A 12,906-nucleotide genomic window follows, 5' to 3' on the forward strand; every position below is an offset into this window, starting at 1 on the left:
CTGAAAGATGTTCCTCTGATGTTACTTCTCCTTCAAATGCCATTTTCATGAAGTTTTTCTCATTTTCTCCCCAGCAAGGAATGATCTTATCTGGAAATGACTATAGTTTACTGTAACCCTTGCCTATATCGACCATATTCTTTGAATATACTTTGTTGGAAAATGCCACATTGCTCCTACTTTCTTGGGAACACCATAGCAGTTGTATTTTGAGTCTCTTGCCTTACATTTAGCACAGGGCTTTGCATATGGCAGGCCGTTAGTAAAGAGTAAAGTTCAAAGCAATGCTATACAAATGGTGGGACCAATAAAATAAAAACAGTCACACCACTGCTTTGTAAGTAATGTGGGGTCCAAAAATGTTCTGTTTGAAATGAAAGACACTGAGGAGCAGAGCCAAGAACCATTTATTAAAGGGGACCAGGCTTCTTTCAATGAATGGAACCTTAGATCTTCCTCATGATTTGAGATGCTCACTTCTCCAGAGTTTTAGCTTTATAATGCTTGACACCCAGATGATACAAATGGTGCCAAGCAAAATATGGAACCTCGTGGTTGACAAACCTGTTTCTTGACTCTCTAGAGGGGCTAATGGTCATAGGATACTGAAGGCAAGGGTCTTCTTTGCTATACTAAGTTGTTATGGGATATGTACCTCCTTATGTTGGGTGATAGAGGATAGTCACCATTTCATGTTGGGACGAAGGGGCTGAGGAGCAGCAAAAACTGGGAGACTTTCCATCTCATGAGGGCATCCCATTTTTATGCTAAGTTTGGTCACTTTCATATCAGTAGGTCATTGCTGCTACAATTGGTTTGGCCTATTAACTCATCAAAAAAAAGAAGGTGGAGGGTGGTGTGAACTTATGACTTGTAGTTTAAAGTTTTGATGTGTAATATAAGAAACAATCTATCTAACCTTATCTAATTGTCCTTCTATGAAGTCTTGTAAAATATGTTCTAATATTAATTGAATAGACTTTTCCAATTTTATGTTAAGGGGACAGTATTAACAGATTTAATCACTACTCATAGAATCCCATTAATGTGAATAATACTGCTTGGAGTTAAAATAGAGGTCTAAAAAATAATTTAACACAGTAATATATATGTATATATTTTTTCCCCATTTCAGGTCTAATAGCTTTAATGTAGAAAGGAACACAGGTACAGGTAAGACAACCTCATCACTTATCCTTTGTTTAGTAATTTAATTGAAAGAATAATTTTGTATGAAGGTGTTGAAATTTTAAATGGATTTGTAGGATGTTCATGTGTCTGCAAATGATGAATAGCTCATTTTCTTGGGTTATTGAAATTTGATCACTCGATAATAAGGTTCAGTGCAACTTGGGCAAATCGTGTCTGAAATCTCTTCTAAAAGTTGGTTGATATGAACATGTGAGTATACTTTCTTTCTTGTGTCTCTAAGCATATGTTGTGCTGGTAACTCGATAGAAGACCAGACAGCGATAAGAGAGAAACCTAATTGATTTTGACTTTTGACTTGGAGTTAGGCTGGTAGATCACCTGTCTAGCTTGAGACACCCTTGCTTTAGTTTCTGTTTAAGTGAATTTGGTAATTTGTAGTAGAAATTTTGCTCAACTCCTGAGTATTTTTCCATTCAAAGTAAAACTGTTACCCCGACTTCAAAGTCAAAAATCAGTATCAGCATTTATTAACTGCCTCCTCTACGTACCAAGCATCAAGCATTATGGATAAAAATAAAAATAAAAACCCAACAGTTCTTGCTTTTAATAAGGGAGACCATAATCTTCACATCTACCAATAAATACAAAGTACTTATGTGGTGGGGAGAATAATTTGCAGGCGATGATTCCTGAGCTGAGATTTGAAGGAAGCAAGTATAAGGATTGGGTCAGGGGTCTTTTAGGTATAGGGCAGTAACTTGGGGAGGGGATAAGATGTTATTTAAAAGAAACAGATAATATTAGCTAAATAGGCTATTTGGAGTTGGAGGTGGTAGTGGAAATTCTGTCTGTATTCTTTTCCTGTTACTCTATTGCAGAAATGTTTATTGATAGACACTTCTGCTTGTGGAAACTACCAATACACAGGAAAATAGGAGGCAAAACCTAGGTTTTTAATTATGTTTAATTACAGACCCAGAATCTTTCACAAATCCGGGGTGCATCCGAGGCTTCATAGTTCTTGAATAGTTTTCAGTTACTTCTGAGGAGACAAAGGAATAGTTTTTAATTTTACATCTGGGTAAGGAGGGAGGCAGCATTTCTCACTTTTCCTGAGAAGACAAAACAGTTTAGTCTTACAGAGATAAACTGAAGAGAATTACATTTCAAAGCTAGGCTTGTGAGAGTTTACAATTGAGCTAATTGAGAAGAGGAAGATTTACATGCCAAAAAATAATCTCGGGGTCCTAGCTAGTTGTAAGCTTATCAATAAACAAAGAGAAGGTTTGTTTTTAAATTTTTATGGCTAGGAGACAGAGCTATAAATTCTGTTTATCCCCTTTGGTTCCTTGTCTTGTATAAAGAAATAAGTGACCGAGAGTCTTAGCTAATTTTAACATACCAAAAGAAATGCTCTTCCCAACAAAAGTGGCAACTCTGGACTCTAAACATAATGCATAACAAATAGGAACAAAAAATTCTTATGACAGTTATTTTAGAATGTTATATGAAAACAAATTATTTGCTAATTTTTAGTCTTTTTTTTTTTTTGAGGGTGGGGGAGGGTCAGAAAAAATACTGGATACTGGGCCCATATTTACCCTTCCTGAGATGACATGGTTGCTCAATAGTACTTCTAGTAGTTTGATTGACTCGTCTCAATTTTAGGTGTATTAATATCAATTTAATTGCAATAGTTAGGTACATGGAGTACTGGGTTCAGAGTTAGAAAGATTTCTCTTCTGAGTTAAAAATCTGCCCTTGGACTCTTATTATCTGTGTGACCCTAGATGAATCATTTAACCCTGTTTACATCAATTTCCTTATTTGTAAAATGAGCTGAAGAAGGAAATGGCAAGTATCTTTGCCAAGAAAACCCCAAATGTGGTCATGAAGAGTCAGATATTACTGAAAAACTACTGAATAACAAAACAAATTATAATAGGGTTTGGGTTAAATGTAAGAATTGTTTATTGAATATTTTAACTGTAAGATTTTGCTTTCCATTTAGAAGAAAAATATTTTAAGAGAGCAATCAATATTTTGTGGGGGAAAAGAGAAACAGTTTATTGTTATAATTATGCCTGAGTTGAATTAGACTGGTATAAGATTTCCTGGCATATGAATGGAGACTAGACTTGTAATTTCATTGTTACTGAGAACTTGTCCTATGATGAGCAGCCTCTTTGCTAGTTCAGAAGCTAAGTGTCTCTCACTCATAGTGATGTAGCCAGGATGTGTGCAAGGCTGGTCCAGCACTGTGGTCTTCCTGCCTTGGAGACCCATTCTCTAGGCTTATCATAAACTGCCTCAAACTTTCTACGTCATGAGAAACTTTGAAGGTTAAATTATGTCTTTAATTAGTAAGGATCTCAAAGAAACTTTAGATTCAGTATGTGAAAATTCTTCACTTGCTGTTTTGTTTGCTTTTACTTTATTTTTCTGCAGTTCAGATGGTTCAAATTTAATGTTTTTTGTTTAGATAAAACAGATTACACCTTATGGAGAGGAGAGCTTTTAAACAAAGGAAAGCTTCTATGCTGTGCTTCCTTGAAGTCGGCTACCTTACCTTTCCTTCCCTTTAAACTGTGAGTATTGTGTTAAATTGCAAGAATAGAATGGTTTGAGTCCAATATCAAACTTTGTTTTCTTACTGGTACTTAATAATAATTCTTTAACCTCCCTCTGCTTTGTTTTTGGACTGTGATTTAAATTTTAATGGAATGTTCTTTTGTTAGAGAAAGAAATTGATTTAGTTTCGTTAAAATTATGAACTACTTTTTTTGCAAGAACGTTCTCAGTTCTACCCCAACTAGTGTGTTTACTCTTTTAGTCCATCCTATGGATACTGTACCTATTTTATAAGACAGAAGGTAAAAACAGTCCCTGTTCTCAAAAAGCTTTTTTTTTTTTTTTTTTTTTGGTCAGATGAGACAATGTCTACATGAATGATTATATAGAAAATAAAGACAAGATAATCTTTGAGGGAGTGCTAGCCATGGGGCACTTGAGAAACAGCTTATAGTAGAAGGTGGCCCTTGCCTAACCTTTGAAAGGAATTTGGATTCTAGATGTGATGGGAGAGAGGGAGGGAATATATCAAAGGTATAGAGATTGAAGGAGTTAAGTGTATAAAATGCTGGGAAGAGACATTTAGGTATACAGTGAACTATAACAGGTAGCAGCATGTACGTGATGCTTTAAGGTTTTTAGAGTACTTTACAAATATCTCATCTAATCTTTACAACAGCCCTGGGAGATACTATTATTGTCTTTCCCGTTTTATAGATTAGGAAACTGAGGCAGACAAGTCAAGTGACTTGCCCAGACTCACCCTGCTAGGAAGTATCTGAGGCTGTAATTGAGCTCTGCTCTTCTCTTTCACTCCCAGGTCCAGTGCTCTGTGCGTGGACTAGGGTGGTAGCCAGGTGAGTGGGGCTGGAGAGAGGCCATGGAGGTAGTAGAAAGGGCAAGATTTGACAGCTTAAGTTTAGGTGGGAGGGTATGATGCCAAGGCTTTTGTCTGGGTAACTGGAAAGGAAGGCAAAGAGAGCTTGGGCAGAAAAAGGATAGATTCCAGTCTGGATAAGTACCATTTGAGATGCCCACAGGGCATAGGTTTGCTTTGGTTCACTTGAGAGTTAGTACTGTGGGCTTGGTGCTTGAGAGCCTCCTATTGGTGAAATATGTGGGAATCACCTGCATCAAAATGATATTTAGACCCATGGAAGCTGAGGATGTCACCAGGTGAAAATGTAGAGAGAAAAAAGATCAGGGCTCAGAGGCAGAGCTGGGATGGGGCCCACAAAGAGCTGGGTCTCTAGATCTGCCCTGGAGGGCATAATGTAACTTGGACTTGACAAAGAAGCAAATGGAGCCTTGATGTAAAGGCTCATTTCCTGAAGCTATCTCAGACTTGACATGTCCAAAACAGAACTCCTCCTTTCCCTTCTAACTGTTTAGGGCACTTATTTCTTCCCAGCCAGGCTCATAGTCTTGCTCATATCGTGGACTTCTCAGCTATAATCCTCCTAGGTATTCCCTGTCTGTGTTCAGCATCTTTCATCTCACTCTACCACCCTGTTACAGTTAACATCTTGTGATCGATCACCTCACCTTCTTGCTATAGTGATGTTGTAAACTCCAGGGTTTTGATGTCATCACCAGCACTTTGACATTGTGGCATTTAAAATCATAACCTTTCCTGCCCTTTTTTAAGAGTAATTTTTTTATTGATGCGTTTTCTTTTTTTACATCACTATGATTTTCCCCAGTATCCTTGACCCTCACTTTCCCAGTAAACTATCCTATTTATAATGAGAAATATTTTTCAAAGGAAAAAAGAAAAAAAAATTAGTATAACTGCTCAGTAGACTGAAAAAAACTCCAAAAATATTTCTTACATGTAGCGCTTGTGGATCTCCTACCTCTGTAAAAGGCACAGTGGTAGCATCTTCTCCTTTTGTAGCTAGATTGTCTCTGTTTTTTTCTTGGCTCTGCTTACTTCACTCTTTCATTTTGTGAAGATTTCTCCATGTTTCTTTGTATTCATCACATTCACCATTTTTAATACCATAGTAATATTTCATTATCTCTTGCTTAGTTAAGAATATAGAAATATATGTGAACGGATCCAACCATTCTGGAGAGCAATTTGGAACTATGCTCAAAGGGTTATAAAACTGTTCATACCTTTTGACACAGCAATACTGCTACTAGGTTTGTGTCCCAAAGAGATTTTAAAAGAAAGAAAAAGGAAAAAGACCTATTTATTGAAAAATATTTATAAAGTTTCCTTTAGTAGTTACAAAGAATTGGAAATTGAGGGGATTCCCATCATTTGGGTCATGATTGAACAATTTGTGGAATATGATTGTAATGGAATACTATTGTACTTTACGAAATGATGAGCAGCAAAACATGAAAGACTTAAATGAACTGATGCAAAATAAAGTGAGCAGAACCAGGAAAAGTTTGTACATAGTAATAGCGATATTATATGATGATCAACCATGAATGACTGAGCTTTTCTCAGCATACAATGATGTGAGAGAATCCTGAAGGATTTGTGATGAAAATGTTTCCCACCTTCAGAGAAAGAACAAATGAAATTTGAATACATATAGAAGAATAGTTTTTAAAACTTTATTTTTTGGGGGGCAGGGGATGGGGGAGTATCTGCTTTCTTTTGCAACATGGCTGATAATGGAAATATGTTTTGCATGGTGGCATATATATATATAAATAAAATTTATCAAATTATTTGTCTTTACAAAGAGGGAAGAGGGGGGAGGGAAAGAGAATTTTCTTTTCTTTTTTTTTTTTTTTTCCAAATTTTCTTTTGTTAAAAATTATTTTTACATGTAATTGGAGGGAAAAAAATAAATAAAAAAATTTGGGAAAAAGAACATATCTCATACCTGACAGTATATCACAATCTGCTTTTCTTCTGATTTTTTTTTTAATATTATGGGTCACATTTATGTGCCACAATTTGTGTAGAGATTCTCCAGTTGATAGGAATCTTCTTTGTTTCCAATTTTTTGCTCTATCTGAAAGTGTAGTTAGGAATATTTTGGCATATTAAGGGGACTTGAATATCTGTGATCTTGTTACAAAAGCCCACAAAAAGTGGAATCACTGAGTTAAAGGCTACTTTATTTGCATAATTCTAAATTGCTTTCCAAAATAGTTGTACACATTATGATATCTGCCTTCTGACAACCCCTCCATGATTGAATGTTTCATATTAGATTCATTTTTTCACTTATTTGCTGGGTGTAAAGTGAAATCTTAGGTTTGTTGTTGTTGTTGGTTTTTTTTTTTTAATTTGCAGTTTTCTTATTAATAAGGATATTTTTTCATATGGTTGTAAATAGTTTGTAATTCTTTTGAGAATTATTTAGTCATACCCTTTGACCATTTAAATGAAGAATGGCTGTGTGTGTGCGCGTGCGCCCACACAAATGTGTGTATGCATGTATGTTGGATATCACACTTGTGAGAAAAATGTGAAAGATTTTTTTTTTACTTCCCTTTTTTCCTAGATACATTACATTTCTTTGTATTGAAGCTTTTCAATTTTATGAAATCAAAGTTATCTATTTTATCTTTTGTAGTTGCATATGCACTTTGTTTGATTTACAAATATGTTACCTACCCCTTTGTGAGCAAGGATACGATTTGCTTTTCTTCTGATTTTTTAAAATAATAGATCTCTAAGATGAAAGTCATTTATCCATTTAGAATGTATTGTGGAATGTACTGTAAGGTACTGGTCTGAAGCTTGATCTCTAACAGAGTACTTTCAAGTTTTCCCAGCATTTTTAGTGAAATAAGGAATTTTTTTCTTTTTTGAGTAATTTGTTTTCTGGTTCATCATACACTACGTTATTTGAATTCTTTTGTTCCTTTTTTTTTCTTGTTTACTCTATTCCAATGCTCCAACCTACTAATATCTTTAACCAATTCCAGAAAGGAATGGAGGAAAATAAAAGCCTAATTTTAAATGTTAATAGGTTAAACAGTGTAATAAAAATGGAAAAAGAGTAACAGATTGAATTAAAAATCCCATAATGCTAGTTATGAAAAAATACAACTAAAAATTTTAATTTTTTTATTTTTTTATTCATTTTTCCAAATTATCCCCTCCCTCCCCCCGATGACAGGTAATCCCATACATTTTACATGTGTTACAATATAACCTAGATACAATATATGTGTGTAAATACCTTTTTCTTGTTGCACATTAATTATTAGCTTCCGAAGGTATAAGTAACCTGGGTAGATAGACAGTAGTGCTAACAATTTATATTCACTTCCCAGTGTTCCTTCTCTGGGTGTAGTTATTTCTGTCCATCATTGATCAACTGGAAGTGAGTTGGATCTTCTTTATGTTGAAGATTTCCACTTCCATCAGAATATATCCTCATACAGTATTGTTGTTGAAGTGTATAGTGATCTTCTGGTTCTGCTCATTTCACTCAGCAACAACAACTAAAATTTTTTAATAAAAGATATGCACAGAATAAAAATAAGAAGCTAGAAAATAATTTACTTTATATCAAACCAAAAAAGTAGGAGTTACAATTCTGCTATCTGACAACAAAAATAATTCACAATAAAATAAAGAAAACGCATTATGCTGAGAGGAACCATAGACGACAAACCTATAATTTAAATTTATATTCTCCAAATGCCTTGGCATCTAAACACATAAAATGAAGAGTTAATTAATGTACTAGAAGACAAAGTAATACAGCAGTGGCCAGAGATTTCAGTGTCTTGTTCTCAGGTTTGGATGACTCTGAAAAATAAACAACGGACAATAAAATTAAACAAATGCTGAAGAAACTTAATCTAATAACTTTGGCTTCTTCTAAATTGAACTACTCTTTTTTTTAGCCCTACATGCAATTTTTACAAAATAGACCATGTATTATGACACCAAGAAATTGCAAATAAATGTAAAAAGATGGAAACAAGAAACTCATACTTTCTAGACTATAATGTAATAAAACTAATCAGCTGAGGGAGCATCTACAAAAAACAGACCCAAATGGAAACCTAATGAAATCCTAAATGAGGGGGTTTGAGAGCAAAATATTGAGACAATAATTATGTGAAAGAAAATTATGATGGTGAGACAGCACACCAAAATTTATGGGTTGTAGCTCAGCCAGTCTACAGGAAAAATTATGTCTCTATAAACATACCTAAGCAAAGGAGAAAAAAGATCGATGACTTAGAAGGTATGTTAAAAAATTTGAAGATAGCAAAGCTGAAATAAGTGGAAATGATATTAAAAATTAGAGAACTTTGAAACCAACAAACCTAAGAAATGATGAGTAAAATTGAAATCTGCTTCAATTTCACTAATGTTGGCAAAACTGTCACCATTTTTTTTTTTTTTTTTCCTTTTCTGAGGCTGGGGTTAAGTGACTTGCCCAGGGTCACACAGCTAGGAAGTGTTAAGTGTCTGAGTGTCCTCCTGAATTCAGGGCTGGTGCTCTATCCACTGCGCCTCTTAGCTGCCCCCAATTCTGTCACCATTTTAATGAAAAAAAAAATCAGGGAGAAAATCAAATTAATCAGAATAGAGGGTGGACAAAGTGATATCTTTCCCATCCCCTGGTCATCTTACCTTTGGTTCTTATTCATTTACGTTATAATCCTATGACTTTGGACACTAGTTTTTTTTCTGTTTATTTCCTACATTCCTCCATCTCTTGATTCCAGGTATTTTGATTCCCTGGAAGGCCTTCTTTGCTTCCCCATAATTATTTTTCTGGGTGCCTTCAAGGTTCACCTTAAATCCCACTTGTAGGAGGTTTTTCTTGGTTTTCCCCACTGATAATGTTGTCCCTTTGAGATTATCTTCTATTGACTGTATGTTGTTTCCATCTTTAGAATTTAAACTCTCTTCAACAGTCTGTATTCATAGCTCGTAACATTACCTTTGTACTGGTACAAAGTAAGTGCAAAATATGACTATTGATTGTCTGGAGTTTTCCAAAACTAGAATGCCTTACATGGTAGTGACTCCTTCATATTGGAGTTTTGCAGCAAAGGTTTACAACCACTTGTTTTTATATGTTATTGAGAGCTTTTTTTTAAATTAGGGTTTATATCTTAATCTTTGAGATTCCATGAGATTTTGAGGGAGAGAAGATAATTGGACAAATGGTAGGGCAATATCTAATCAGCAGAAGGAGCCCTTGGGAAGAAATAAAATAGTTGTCTGAAAACATTTGAAGGATTATAATAAGGGAAAAGATCAATTCAAGGGAAAGAAGTTAAATGCCTTCTTAAATGGAACCAAAAGGTGAAAATATATGATTATAAATTTCTCATTCCTCTATAGAAGGGGGAAAAGAACACTTTCTAATAATTATAGCAATCAGAAAATGGTTCAATTAAGTATTGAATTCTTCATCAGCAAAGATGTTCCAGTAAAGCTCAAGTGGTTTCTTTTCTTAGGATATAAAAGAATTTTTTTGAACTAGATAGTGGCCCTGATAACCTCTGTGATTTTTTCCCATTCTACAATGTAGGATTTTACTAGGTTTGCTGTCTTAAACCTCATTTCTAAATTTGACTTCTCCCTCCTTCTTCTCCCTCTTTTATTTCTTCCTCTCTCTCCCTCCCTATTCTCCCACTCTCTGTTTGTCTCTCTGTTTCTCTCTGCCTCTTTCATTTTGTGTCCTTGACCTTTACTTTTGTTAGTGTAGGATACTCCCAGTGAGGAAACTGCCTGTACCAATGCAGATTGCCAGGTGTTTTGTAGCTTCTAGTACTAGAAAAGTTGGCTGGGGCCCTGAGAAGTTAAGCGTCTTGTGCTCAGGGTCACAAGAGAAGTCTTGTCCTCATCCTACACCACACCCACAAGGTATCTAAAAATTAAAGGGACAAGGTGGGGCAAGGAATGACTTGACTCAGGATCTCCTTTTTGGGTGCTGATTAACAGAAGAAGTGAGTAGCCAGGAACTCACACATACAAACAAGTTCAACATTAGGGGGATGGAAAAGCTTAAAAAGATTCTTCAGTGGACTGGCTGGGTCCAGGATTCTTTTTGTCACTTAGTCAAATGACAATTCTTTGTATCTGGATGAAGTAGCATCAAGGCATCTGGTAAGACCTGGCAGTCTTCCTATCTCATTGGAAGGAATAGAATTGGCGATTCCCACTTTACCCAAGCCGTGAGAGTCATCCAGATGGGTTCTGTGTGATTTAGGGTTGGTGTGGGGAGGGGGAAATGGGAGTGGGGAAGAGCTGGGGATAAAACTTAACTTTTAGAAGCGGCAAGAATCCCTCAACAATTCAGGATAACTTTAGGTTAGGTTTTCTGCCTTTGCAGTATTCCTGTATTGGGTGTGTTGAACTAAGTCATTACATGCTACTTTTACATTGGGGATTACTTTAAGATTTCAGAAGTTATAACAGATGGGTGGTTACAATGTTTTCCTGCATTGCTTTATGTTTTACTTGGCTAATATTATGTATATAATTTAAAAAAAAAAAAGCTTAAGATTTGAAATGTTGATATTATTAGTTGATAGTTGTGTTGTTTCAATGTTCCAGAAATATATCCTTTTTGTTTCCATAAAATTGTTTATATGTGTTATTTAATCCATTTTATTAAGTATAAAAGATGCAGGTGAGGGAAACAGTCTTTTTTTTTTTTCTTTTCAATTTTTTTCTAGTCCTGAGAAGTTAGATGTCGAAACTGTTATGAGCATTGACCATCTGAAGCAGAAAATTCCTCCAGCCCTTTTTTATAAGGAAACATACTTAGGTGCAAAGGAAGGTAATGTAATACAACTTGATTAAAAATGTTACATGATAAGTATGGATTTAGTGCCTTACTATGTATTTTCTTATGTCAGTATTGAAGAATGGAATGTATTGCAGCCTTTATGAAGTTATAGAAAAGACAAGAACTGGAAGTAACTTGGAGAGTTTAATACAAAGACTAGAGCGAGAAAAACTAGTGAGTAAAACTATTTAAATTCTTCCCCATTCTCCTTAGGCATGTACTTTGTAATAAATCAGATTTAATTATTCAGATCTCGTTTTAAATGACATATTAAGTGACATGGCATGATCCCTGATTTGATTGGCACAACTTGTAGTTTTGTGGCTTTTTACTTTGTTTAAAGCCTGTATGATACCTCTTCCAATCTTCCAGATATTATTGACAGAGTGGTTTCAGGTTCATCCTGACCAGATGACTTTTTAAATTCTTACTTATGTTAGCTATCAATTTCTCTTAGTCATTTTTGTTCTTACAGAGAAGCAAACTAATAGAGCAGCTCTGCCTTAACTTTTTGTCATTTCTCCCATACACCCTAAGGAGAAGTTCTTTCCTTTCAGTTTTTATATTTATCCATAATTTTAGCTTAAATAGCCTCCTTATTGTGATTCTTGAAATCTCTTGCCAACCTCAGTTTCTTCTGAGCTTTAACACGCTGTTCTTAGAACCCTGCTACACTTTTATATTCATCTTCTGTTTTCCCTTTCTTTACATCTTCTTTCACCCATGTTTTGGATTGGAATCTTTGATTTCATTGCATAGGGAACTCTCAACAAGGAACTCCTTCTCTCAGTGCAGTTGGATGCACCTGCTCTGCAATTGAAGAATCATCTGGTAGCACTGAGATGTTAAGTGAATTGGCTTTAGTCATAGAGCCTTTATTTGAATTCAGGTTTTCCGATTCTTAAGCCAGCTCAATCTTTTGGGAAAAATCTCACTGACAGGTTGGTGAGTTAATTCCCTTTTCCTCCCCATCACTCACTTCAAAAAACTAATTCCCATTTTCTACTTTGAGTTATTTTATTTTTTACTTTCAGCATTCCTGTTTTCAAAGTTTTCAGTCTCTCTTGAACTGACTTTCACTGTAGAATTTAATCTGTGAAATACTGCCTTTCGTTGAATCTTTTCTTTGAAGTCTGTTTTACTCAGAGCTAGGTGTACTTCCCAATAATGACTTCCTTCCTGTTAATGAGAATCAGAAGTATATTTCTTTCAATTTATGATCCTGCCTTTTGAAGAATGAAATTATCTTTGTCAAGTGAAGTAGTTATTGTTCTAAAGATGAAGTAAAGGTCATAAGCATTTACTAATAACCTTCTGTGTGTCACACACTGGGAGGAATCCCTGCCCTCAAGGAACTTGTGTTTTGTCAGGGGATATAATATGTAAATAAATATTACACAAAACGTGTGTAATAAACACAAAGCAACTTGGGGGGGGG

The 12,906-nt window shown here is 35.1% G+C and overlaps 1 protein-coding gene across 1 annotated transcript in view; it reads left to right on the top strand.

The window, feature by feature from the left end:
• The window catches only part of TASOR (transcription activation suppressor), a 74,652-nt gene that overhangs the window by 28,953 nt on the left and 32,793 nt on the right, over nt 1-12,906 (top strand). The window contains 4 exon segments of the mRNA XM_074284422.1: nt 1,136-1,173; nt 3,635-3,740; nt 11,356-11,459; nt 11,539-11,642. Of these exon segments, the coding sequence (XP_074140523.1) occupies nt 1,136-1,173; nt 3,635-3,740; nt 11,356-11,459; nt 11,539-11,642 (352 nt within the window).

The sequence above is a fragment of the Sminthopsis crassicaudata genome, chromosome 1, assembly GCF_048593235.1.
Source record: "Sminthopsis crassicaudata isolate SCR6 chromosome 1, ASM4859323v1, whole genome shotgun sequence".
NCBI lineage: Eukaryota > Metazoa > Chordata > Mammalia > Dasyuromorphia > Dasyuridae > Sminthopsis > Sminthopsis crassicaudata.